The sequence below is a fragment of the Xyrauchen texanus genome, chromosome 40 (genome assembly GCF_025860055.1).
Source record: "Xyrauchen texanus isolate HMW12.3.18 chromosome 40, RBS_HiC_50CHRs, whole genome shotgun sequence".
NCBI lineage: Eukaryota > Metazoa > Chordata > Actinopteri > Cypriniformes > Catostomidae > Xyrauchen > Xyrauchen texanus.
Window position 1 is genome coordinate 425,641 of NC_068315.1, and position 12,500 is coordinate 438,140.

At 44.0% G+C, this 12,500-nt stretch overlaps 1 protein-coding gene across 1 annotated transcript in view; it reads left to right on the top strand.

Moving 5' to 3' along the window:
* The window catches only part of LOC127633650 (ras-related protein Rab-37), a 24,007-nt gene that overhangs the window by 6,993 nt on the left and 4,514 nt on the right, over positions 1-12,500 (top strand). Inside the window, exons 6-8 of the mRNA XM_052112886.1 lie at positions 9,381-9,446; positions 9,553-9,609; positions 11,029-11,105. Of these exons, the coding sequence (XP_051968846.1) occupies positions 9,381-9,446; positions 9,553-9,609; positions 11,029-11,105 (200 nt within the window). The remainder of the gene's footprint in view (positions 1-9,380; positions 9,447-9,552; positions 9,610-11,028; positions 11,106-12,500) is intronic.

The window sequence follows — 12,500 nt, forward strand, 5'->3', positions numbered from 1 at the left end:
TGTGAAGAGACATGTGATGAGTGTGTGTGTGTATGAAGAGACATGTGATGAGTGTGTGTATGAAGAGACATGTGATGAGTGTGTGTGTGTGTATGAAGAGACATGTGATGAGTGTGTGTGTGTATGAAGAGACATGTGATGAGTGTTTATGAAGAGACATGTGATGAGTGTGTGTATGAAGAGACATGTGATGAGTGTGTGTGTGTGTGTATGAAGAGACATGTGATGAGTGTGTGTGTGTATGAAGAGACATGTGATGTGTGTGTGTGTATGAAGAGACATGTGATGAGTGTGTGTATGAAGAGACATGTGATGAGTGTGTGTGTGTATGAAGAGACATGTGATGAGTGTGTATGACGAGACATGTGATGAGTGTGTGTGTGTATGAAGAGACATGTGATGTGTGTGTGTGTATGAAGAGACATGTGATGTGTGTCTGTGTGTGTATGAAGAGACGTGATGTGTGTGTGTGTATGAAGAGACATGTGATGAGTGTTTATGAAGAGACATGTGATGAGTGTGTGTATGAAGAGACATGTGATGAGTGTGTATGACGAGACATGTGATGAGTGTGTGTGTGTATGAAGAGACATGTGATGTGTGTGTGTGTATGAAGAGACATGTGATGTGTGTGTGTATGAAGAGACATGTGATGAGTGTGTGTATGAAGAGACATGTGATGAGTGTGTGTATGAAGAGACATGTGATGAGTGTGTGTGTGTGTGTATGAAGAGACGTGTGTGTATGAAGAGACATGTGATGAGTGTGTGTATGAAGAGACATGTGATGAGTGTGTGTGTGTGTGTGAAGAGACATGTGATGAGTGTGTGTATGAAGAGACATGTGATGAGTGTGTGTGTGTATGAAGAGAGACATGTGATGAGTGTGTGTATGAAGAGAGACATGTGATGTGTGTGTGTGTGTATGAAGAGACATGTGATGAGTGTGTGTATGAAGAGACATGTGATGAGTGTGTGTGTGTATGAAGAGAGACATGTGATGAGTGTGTGTATGAAGAGAGACATGTGATGTGTGTGTGTGTGTGTATGAAGAGACATGTGATGTGTGTGTGTGTATGAAGAGACATGTGATGAGTGTGTGTATGAAGAGACATGTGATGAGTGTGTGTATGAAGAGAGACATGTGATGAGTGTGTGTATGAAGAGAGACATGTGATGTGTGTGTGTGTATGAAGAGACATGTGATGTGTGTGTGTGTATGAAGAGACATGTGATGAGTGTGTGTATGAAGAAACATGTGATGAGTGTGTGTATGAAGAGACATGTGATGTGTGTGTGTGTATGAAGAGACATGTGATGAGTGTGTGTATGAAGAGACATTTGATGTGTGTGTGTGTGTGTGTATGAAGAGACATGTGATGTGTGTCTGTGTGTGTATGAAGAGACATGTGATGTGTGTGTGTGTGTGTGTGTGTGTATGAAGAGACATGTGGTGTGTGTGTGTGTGTGTGTGTGTGTATGAAGAGACATGTGATGAGTGTGTGTGTGTATGAAGAGACATGTGATGAGTGTGTGTGTGTATGAAGAGACATGTGATGAGTGTGTGTGTGTATGAAGAGACATGTGATGTGTGTGTGTGTGTATGAAGAGACATGTGATGTGTGTGTGTGTGTGTATGAAGAGACATGTATGTGTGTGTATGAAGAGACATGTGATGTGTGTGTGTGTGTGTGTGTGTGTGTGTGTGTATGAAGAGACATGTGATGAGTGTGTGTATGAAGAGACATGTGATGAGTGTGTGTGTGTGTGTGAAGAGACATGTGATGAGTGTGTGTATGAAGAGACATGTGATGAGTGTGTGTGTGTATGAAGAGAGACATGTGATGAGTGTGTGTATGAAGAGAGACATGTGATGTGTGTGTGTGTGTATGAAGAGACATGTGATGTGTGTGTGTGTATGAAGAGACATGTGATGAGTGTGTGTATGAAGAGACATGTGATGAGTGTGTGTATGAAGAGAGACATGTGATGAGTGTGTGTATGAAGAGAGACATGTGATGTGTGTGTGTGTATGAAGAGACATGTGATGTGTGTGTGTGTATGAAGAGACATGTGATGAGTGTGTGTATGAAGAAACATGTGATGAGTGTGTGTATGAAGAGACATGTGATGTGTGTGTGTGTATGAAGAGACATGTGATGAGTGTGTGTATGAAGAGACATTTGATGTGTGTGTGTGTGTGTATGAAGAGACATGTGATGTGTGTCTGTGTGTGTATGAAGAGACATGTGATGTGTGTGTGTGTGTGTGTGTGTGTGTATGAAGAGACATGTGGTGTGTGTGTGTGTGTGTGTGTGTGTATGAAGAGACATGTGATGAGTGTGTGTGTGTATGAAGAGACATGTGATGAGTGTGTGTGTGTATGAAGAGACATGTGATGAGTGTGTGTGTGTATGAAGAGACATGTGATGTGTGTGTGTGTGTATGAAGAGACATGTGATGTGTGTGTGTGTGTGTATGAAGAGACATGTATGTGTGTGTATGAAGAGACATGTGATGTGTGTGTGTGTGTGTGTGTGTGTGTGTGTATGAAGAGACGTGTGTGTGTATGAAGAGACATGTGGTGTGTGTGTGTGTGTGTGTATGAAGAGACGTGTGTGTGTGTGTGTGTGTGTGTATGAAGAGACATGTGATGTGTGTGTGTGTGTGTGTGTATGAAGAGACATGTGATGAGTGAGTGTGTGTGTGTGTGTGTGTGTATGAAGAGACATGTGATGTGTGTGTGTATGAAGAGACATGTGATGTGTGTGTGTGTGTGTGTATGAAGAGACATGTGATGAGTGTGTGTGTGTATGAAGAGACATGTGATGAGTGTGTGTGTGTGTATGAAGAGACGTGTGTGTGTATGAAGAGACATGTGATGTGTGTGTGTGTGTGTGTGTGTGTGTATGAAGAGACATGTGATGAGTGTGTGTGTGTGTGTATGAAGAGACATGTGATGTGTGTGTGTGTATGAAGAGACATGTGATGTGTGTGTGTGTGTGTGTGTGTGTGTGTGTGTGTGTGTGTGTATGAAGAGACGTGTGTGTGTATGAAGAGACATGTGGTGTGTGTGTGTGTGTGTGTGTGTGTGTGTGTATGAAGAGACATGTGTGTGTGTGTGTGTGTGTGTGTGTATGAAGAGACGTGTGTGTGTATGAAGAGACATGTGATGTGTGTGTGTGTGTGTGTGTATGAAGAGACATGTGATGAGTGAGTGTGTGTGTGTGTGTGTGTGTATGAAGAGACATGTGATGTGTGTGTGTATGAAGAGACATGTGATGTGTGTGTGTGTGTGTGTGTATGAAGAGACATGTGATGAGTGTGTGTGTGTATGAAGAGACATGTGATGAGTGTGTGTGTGTATGAAGAGACGTGTGTGTGTATGAAGAGACATGTGATGTGTGTGTGTGTGTGTGTGTATGAAGAGACATGTGATGAGTGTGTGTGTGTGTGTATGAAGAGACATGTGATGTGTGTGTGTGTGTATGAAGAGACATGTGATGTGTGTTTGTGTGTATGAAGAGACATGTGATGAGTGTGTGTGTGTGTGTGTGTGTGTGTATGAAGAGACATGTGATGTGTGTGTGTGTGTATGAAGAGACATGTGATGAGTGTGTGTGTGTGTGTGTGTATGAAGAGACATGTGATGTGTGTGTGTGTGTATGAAGAGACATGTGATGTGTGTGTGTGTATGAAGAGACATGTGATGAGTGTGTGTGTGTGTGTGTGTGTGTATGAAGAGACATGTGATGTGTGTGTGTGTATGAAGAGACATGTGATGTGTGTGTGTGTGTATGAAGAGACATGTGATGAGTGTGTGTGTGTGTGTATGAAGAGACATGTGATGTGTGTGTGTATGAAGAGACATGTGATGTGTGTTTGTGTGTATGAAGAGACATGTGATGAGTGTGTGTGTGTGTGTGTGTGTGTGTGTGTGTATGAAGAGACATGTGATGTGTGTGTGTGTGTGTGTATGAAGAGACATGTGATGTGTGTGTGTATGAAGAGACATGTGATGTGTGTGTGTATGAAGAGACATGTTGTGTGTGTGTGTGTGTGTGTGTGTATGAAGAGACATGTGATGTGTGTGTGTGTGTGTGTGTGTATGAAGAGACATGTGATGAGTGAGTGTGTGTGTGTGTGTGTATGAAGAGACATGTGATGAGTGTGTGTGTGTGTGTGTGTGTGTGTGTGTGTATGAAGAGACATGTGATGTGTGTGTGTGTGTGTGTATGAAGAGACATGTGATGAGTGTGTGTGTGTGTGTGTGTATGAAGAGACATGTGATGTGTGTGTGTATGAAGAGACATGTTGTGTGTGTGTGTGTGTGTGTATGAAGAGACATGTGATGTGTGTGTGTATGAAGAGACGTGTGTGTATGAAGAGACATGTGATGAGTGTGTGTGTATGAAGAGACATGTGATGAGTGTGTGTATGAAGAGACATGTGATGAGTGTGTGTGTGTATGAAGAGACATGTGATGAGTGTTTATGAAGAGACATGTGATGAGTGTGTGTGTGTGTGTGTGAAGAGACATGTGATGAGTGTGTGTGTGTATGAAGAGACATGTGATGAGTGTGTGTATGAAGAGACATGTGATGTGTGTGTGTGTGTGTGTGTGTGTATGAAGAGACATGTGATGAGTGTGTGTGTGTGTGTGTGTGTGTGTGTATGAAGAGATATGTGATGTGTGTGTGTGTATGAAGAGACATGTGATGTGTGTGTGTGTGTGTGTGTGTGTGTGTGTGTGTTTGTGTATGAAGAGACATGTGATGAGTGTGTGTGTGTGTGTGTGTGTGTATGAAGAGATATGTGATGTGTGTGTGTGTGTATGAAGAGACATGTGATGTGTGTGTGTGTGATGAGTGTGTGTGTGTGTTTGTGTATGAAGAGACATGTGATGAGTGTGTGTGTGTGTGTGTGTGTGAAGAGATATGTGATGGGTGTGTGTGTGTATGAAGAGACATGTGATGAGTGTGTGTGTGTGTGTGTGAAGAGACATGTGATGAGTGTGTGTGTGTATGAAGAGACATGTGATGAGTGTGTGTATGAAGAGACATGTGATGTGTGTGTGTGTGTGTGTGTGTGTGTGTGTGTGTGTGTATGAAGAGACATGTGATGAGTGTGTGTGTGTGTGTGTGTGTGTGTATGAAGAGATATGTGATGTGTGTGTGTGTATGAAGAGACATGTGATGTGTGTGTGTGTGTGTGTGTGTGTGTGTGTGTGTTTGTGTATGAAGAGACATGTGATGAGTGTGTGTGTGTGTGTGTGTGTATGAAGAGATATGTGATGTGTGTGTGTGTGTATGAAGAGACATGTGATGTGTGTGTGTGTGTGTGTGATGAGTGTGTGTGTGTGTTTGTGTATGAAGAGACATGTGATGAGTGTGTGTGTGTGTGTGTGAAGAGATATGTGATGGGTGTGTGTGTGTATGAAGAGACATGTGATGAGTGTGTGTATGAAGAGACATGTGATGTGTGTGTGTGTGTGTGTGTATGAAGAGATATGTGATGTGTGTGTGTGTGTATGAAGAGACATGTGATGTGTGTGTGTGTGTGTGTGTGTGTGTGTGTTTGTGTATGAAGAGACATGTGATGTGTGTGTGTGTGTGTGTGTATGAAGAGATATGTGATGGGTGTGTGTGTGTATGAAGAGACATGTGATGAGTGTGTGTGTGTGTGTGTGTTCATCACCTACCTACTGCCCCTTGGCAACATTTTCCGCAAATTCAACATTCATTTTCATTGTTACGCCGATGACACCCAGCTCTATGTATCCAGCAAACCCACTTCCTCGCTCCCCCCCCTGTCCCTTACCAACTGCTTATTGGAAATTAAAGACTGGTTCACCTCAAACTTCCTTAAACTTAACAGTGATAAATCTGAACTCCTCCTCGTAGCCACCAAATCCACCATTTCCAAAATCAATAGTTTCACATTACCCATTGATAATTCCTTGGTCTACCCCTCCCCTCAGGTCAAGAGTCTGGGCGTAATCCTCGATTCATCCCTATCATTTCAGTCACACATAAATAATGTTAGCCGGTCTGCATACTTCCACCTACGTAACATTAACCGCCTCCGACCCTCACTTACCACTCACACTGCCTCCATCCTTATCCACAGCCTCATCACCTCCCGCCTTGATTACTGCAACTCCCTTCTTTTTGGTCTCCCCCAGAAATCTCTTCATAAACTTCAACTTCTCCAGAACTCAGCAGCTCGTGTCATCACCAGAACCCCTCTTTTCATCATATAACCCCTGTCCTTCAGCAGCTCCATTGGCTCCCGGTTCAATTCAGAATACAATTTAAAATCCTTCTGCATACTTTCAAAGCTATCCATAACCTTGCTCCTCCGTATCTATCTGCTCTCCTTCACATCGCCACCTCCTCCCGCTCCCTCAGATCTTCCTCCTGTATTCACCTCACTGTACCCCCTGCTCGACTTGTCACTATGGGGAGCAGAGCCTTTAGCCGCTCTGCTCCCCAGCTCTGGAACTCACTACCACCTGACCTCCGCAGTATCGACTCTCTCCCCCTGTTCAAAACCAGACTCAAAACCCACCTGTTCCAGCTTACTTATTTGTAAATGCACTGTTCTTGTCCTTTTTTTAATAATTTAATCATTGTTTGTTTATACTTTTATGTTCCTTGTTCCTGTTTTATTATCTGTAAAGCGACCTTGAGTGTTTAGAAAGGCGCTGTTAAATAAAATGTATTATTATTATTATTATTATTATTATATGTGATGTGTGTGTGTGTATGAAGAGACATGTGATGTGTGTGTGTGTGTGTGTGTATGAAGAGATATGTGATGTGTGTGTGTGTATGAAGAGACATGTGATGTGTGTGTGTGTGTGTGTGTATGAAGAGATATGTGATGTGTGTGTGTGTGTGTATGAAGAGACATGTGATGTGTGTGTGTGTGTGTGTGTATGAAGAGATATGTGATGAGTGTGTGTGTGTGTGTGTGTATGAAGAGATATGTGATGGGTGTGTGTGTGTGTGTGTGTATGAAGAGATATGTGATGGGTGTGTGTGTGTGTGTGTGTGTATGAAGAGATATGTGATGGGTGTGTGTGTGTGTGTGTGTATGAAGAGATATGTGATGGGTGTGTGTGTATGAAGAGACATGTGATGTGTGTGTGTGTGTGTGTATGAAGAGACATGTGATGTGTGTGTGTGTGTGTGTGTATGAAGAGACATGTGATGAGTGTGTGTGTGTGTGTGTGTATGAAGAGATATGTGATGGGTGTGTGTGTATGAAGAGACATGTGATGTGTGTGTGTGTGTGTGTGTGTGTGTGTATGAAGAGACATGTGATGTGTGTGTGTGTGTGTGTGTGTATGAAGAGACATGTGATGAGTGTGTGTGTGTGTGTGTGTGTATGAAGAGATATGTGATGGGTGTGTGTGTATGAAGACACATGTGATGTGTGTGTGTGTGTGTGTGTGTGTGTGTGTGTGTGTGTTTGTGTATGAAGAGACATGTGATGAGTGTGTGTGTGTGTGTGTGTGTGTGTATGAAGAGATATGTGATGGGTGTGTGTGTATGAAGAGACATGTGATGTGTGTGTGTGTGTGTGTGTGTGTGTGTGTGTGTGTGTGTGTGAGTGTGTGTGAGTGAGTGTGTGTGTGTGTGTGTATGAAGAGACATGTGATGTGTGTGTGTGTGTGTGTGTGTGTGTGTGTGTGTGTGTGTGTGTGTGTGTGTGTGTGTGTGTGTGTGTGTGTGTGTGTGTATGTATGAAGAAATGTGATGTCTGAGTAATGTGTTGGTGTTTTTTGACACATGGCAGCTAGTAAGTGAATGTCTTTGCTGTTTATCTTGTTGATAACATAAAAACATGAATCATGAGGAAATATGAATGCATGATTGTAGAAATACTGAAGGGGTCCAAAAGTCTTAGACGAGTGAAAATGTCTTTATTTATTTATTTATTTTTTTATTTATTTATTTTTTAAACTTAAGTAAAATGAATAAATTATATTATGTGTCTTACAAATATATATGTAATTATTGTTACATTATAATTGTTAGATTGATCATGCCCAAAAGTTGTTGGGGGTAATTGTTTGTTGATCATGCCCAAATGTTGTTGGGGGGTAATTGTTTGTTGATCATGCCCAAAAGTTGTTGGGGGGTAATTGTTTGTTGATCATGCCCAAATGTTGTTGGGGGTAATTGTTTGTTGATCATGCCCAAAAGTTGTTGGGGGGTAATTGTTTGTTGATCATGCCCAAATGTTGTTGGAGGGGGTAATTGTTCGTTGATCATGCCCAAAAGTGGTTGGGGAGTAATTGTTCATTGATCATGCCCAAAAGTTGTTGGGGCGGGGGAGGGGGTAATTGTTAGATTGATCATGCCCAAAAGTTGTTTGGGGGTAATTGTTCGTTGATCATGCCCAAATGTTGTTGGGGGGTAATTGTTCGATTGATCATGCCCAAATGTTGTTGGGGGGATTGTTCATTGATCATGCCCAAAAGTTGTTTGGGGGTAATTGTTCGATTGATCATGCCCAAAAGTGGTTGGGGGGGTAATTGTTCATTGATCATGCCCAAAGGTTGTTGAGGGGTTTGGGGGAATCTTTGTTCATGCCCAAAAGTTGTTGGGGGGGTTCTTTGTTCATGCCCAAAAGTTGGGGGGGGGTAGGTTGTTCGTTGTTCATGCCCAAAAGTGTTTTTGAGCAGGGGGACTCCAAACTAAATAATACAACCTTAAACCCCAGGGCCCCCCTGGCAGGCAAAGGCCCCCGGACAATGGCCCCATCAGCCTGGTCGGTAATCCGTCCCTGAGTCCTCTTGGTGGTGTAGCAACTCGCCTCAGTCCGGGTGGTGGAGGACGAATCTCTGTCAACTCCGCTTCTGAGACCATCAATCCACGCATCTTATCATGTGACTGCGTTGAGCGTGTTACCGTGGAGGCGTAGCGCGTGTGGAGGCTTCACGCTATTCACTGAGGCGAGAACCACATTATAGTGACCACGAGGAGGTTACCCCCATGTGACTCTACCCTCCCTAGCAACCGGGCCAATTTGGTTGCTACGGAGACCTGACTTGGGTCACTCAGCACGCCCTGAATTCAAACTCACGACTCCAGGTGTGACAGTCAGCGTCAATACTCGCTGAGATGGCCGTTTTACTTTTTTTTTAATATCTTTGTTTGAATTCTGCATAAGAAAGAAAGTCAAGTATGGGAAGTATGAAACGGCATGGGGGTGAGTAAATGATGACCTTTTTGAGTGATCTATTCCTTTAAATGAAAAATATAAAAAATCCCAGACACAGACTTTTGGACCCCACTGTCCATCAGAAGTGTAGATGCAGGATGTTTGTGTTTCCTTAGAAGTTTAGAGGCATCTAATTGTTTTTTTTAGGCATGGCTAACTGAGATCCATGAGTATGCTCAGGACGATGTCGTCATCATGTTGCTTGGCAACAAGGTAAGAACATTTTAAGCTTAGAAAAGTATGTTAGTCGTAGATCAGAGAAACAGGACACACACACACACACACACACACTGTAACCGTATGTGTCATCTGTCCACAGTCAGACATGTCCAGTTCCAGGGTGATCAGACGTGAGGACGGAGAGAAGCTCGCCAGAGTGAGTCTGAATGACATATTAACTCGTGTTTTTAACTCTAAACATCACAAACATGTATGCCGACTCTGTGCTAGCCAGTGTTCCTATCTCATACTGAATTTGCCTTGTTAACTGAAATCATAGAAACTAACATGGTTAGAAAAAATGTAACAAAACTGCACTATGTAACTGTGTGCTCTCTAGCGACATCTGTGGTTGAAAGTTGAAAGTGCATGCGGAAGAACACTTTACGTCAGTCGTGTTTTTGCAGTGCTCTGGTGCATTAATCTCCCCGTTTGAGCTTAACTGGACATTTCCTGTGTGCTATTTTCATGGTGATATTATGTTATATGATTAAACATTTGAAATGTAACTATTACTTGCTTTGATGAAGATAAACAACACTCATATATACTGTATATATGAATTAATTTTGCACTTAAATGCACTTACACTAACTCAGAGGCTTGATTAGCCTGATTAGGGGCCGGGTATGTAAAATTACGACCTGGCCCGGCCCTCCCTCATTCTCTCAGGCTGTTGAGCTCCCGGCATGACGTACACCCCCCCTTTCCCTGAGGGAGGGCGTGCCTTATGCCCCGTCTGCCGGCAGGTCATCCCCTCCTTGAATCTGGGAAGGGACAGAAGGAGGGAAACAATAATGAAAAATAGGGGGTACTCCCTGTAACAAGGCAGTACCCCCAACAAAAACAAAGTCACATTTATGTTTTAAAAAAAAAAAAATTTACTCGCCGCCACTCCTCCACCCTCTAGTGGATGACTGCCGCGCCTCCCTGGGCGGATATGAGGCAGTCCTCTGGCCCCTGGCGGACAGAACACCCCGCCACGTTCTCGTGGAACAGAAGGGGTTTCCCCCGGCCCTGGTAGTGGTTCTCCCACTCCAGGCGGCCGGCAGTGAGCCCCTCCCCGTTTCAGCGGCTGGTAGGGGTCTCCTCCGCCCCTGGCAGCGGCCCTGACTGCTCCAGGCCATCGGATAGGAGCCCCTTCTCTCCTCGTGGTCGGCAGTTGTTCCTCCGCTTCCAGCCGGGCGGGCTCCTCTGGGTCATTGTCGCGACTGCTCCGTTGGGGTGGATGGTAACTCCGCTAAGCCGTATCCCTCCTCCTTCCCGGGTTTTCGGCACCAGTGTAAATCAGTTCAATGGAAAGGAGGCGAGAACTAGCTTAACAATATAAACAACATTTAATTAAATTAAAAGACATACACAAACACACCCAGGGCAGCGGCCTGTAAACGTTCTCTCTCTGTCTCTTGATGTACTCAATCAATAATGGCGTATCGTACATAGTACCGCTTTAAACGCATCAGTTAAACATTTATAGAGTGACACCTTAACTAAATTGGAATGACCAATTGAAAGTACAATAGAAACTATTATAACCCTGCTACATTCAAACTCATTCCTCATATGGTTTTGGCAGGAGTACGGGGTCATTTTCCTGGAGACCAGTGCCAAGACCGGACTGAACGTGGATCATGCCTTTATAACTGTGGGAAAGTGAGTTTGCTTCAGCTCATATTTCATAACTTTGCAGATGTATTTAAAATAAAAATGTAATATCACATCAGACCGTTAACTCAGACCTTTGCTGAAGCACCTTTGGCAGCGATTACGGCCTCAAGTCTTTTTGGGTATGATGGGACAAGCTTTGCACACCTGGATTTGGGGATTTTCTTCCATTCTTCTCTGCAGATCCTCTCCAGCTCTGTCAGGTTGGATGGGCACCGTCGGTGGGACACTCAAGGACATTCACAGAGTTGTCCCAAAGCCACTCCTGTGTTGTCTTGGCTGTGTTTTGGGTCATTATCCTGTTGGAAGATGAACCTTCAGCCTAGTCTGAGGTCCTGAGTGCTCAGGAGCAGGTGTTCATTAAGGATATCTCTGTGTTTTGCTGCATCCACTTTCCTTCATCCCTGACCAGTCCCCAATCCCTTCTGCTGAAAACGCCCCCACAGCATGATGCCACCACCACCATGCTTCACCGTTGGGATGGCATTGCCCAGGTGATGAGGGGTGCCTGGTGTCCTCCAGACATGACACTTGGAATTGAGGCCAAACAGTCTCAGAATCCTTTAGGTGCTTTTTTATGAGTCTTGCAATACCTTACTTATATAGACAGGTGTGTGCCTTTCCAAATCATGTCCAATCAATTGAGTTTGGCACAGGTGGACTCAAAGACATCTCAAAGATGATCCAGAGAAATGGTAAATGGTCTGCACTTATATAGCGCCTTTTTTAACCTTAGAGTTTACCAAAGTGCTTTACGCTGTGTCCCATTCACTCATTCACACTCATACACACTCATACACCAGTGGCGGCAGAGCTGCCATGCAAGGTGCTAGCCTGCCATGTCTGTGTGTGAGTGTGAGTGTGAGTGTGTGTGAGTGAGTGAGTGTGTATGTGTGTGTGTGTGTCTGTGTGAGTGAGTGCGTGTGTGTCTGTTTAAGAGTGTGTGTGTGTATGAGTGAGTGAGTGTGTGTCTGTGTGAGTGAGCGTGTGTGTGTGTCTGTGTAAGAGTGTGTGTGTGTATGAGTGAGTGTGTGTGTCTGTGTGAGTGCGTGTCTCTGTAAGAGTGTGTGTGTGAGTGAGTGTGTGTGTGTGTGTGTGTCTGTGTGTGTGCGTGTCTCTGTAAGAGTGTGTGTGTGTGTCTGTGTGAGTGCGTGTCTCTGTAAGAGTGTGTGCGTGTGTCTGTGTGAGTGCGTGTCTCTGTAAGAGTGTGTGTGTGAGTGAGTGTGTGTCTGTGTGAGTGTGTGTCTCTGTAAGAGTGTGTGTGTGTGTCTGTGTGAGTGCGTGTCTCTGTAAGAGTGTGTGTGTGAGTGAGTGTGTGTCTGTGTGAGTGTGTGTCTCTGTAAGAGTGTGTGTGTGTGTCTGTGTGAGTGCGTGTCTCTGTAA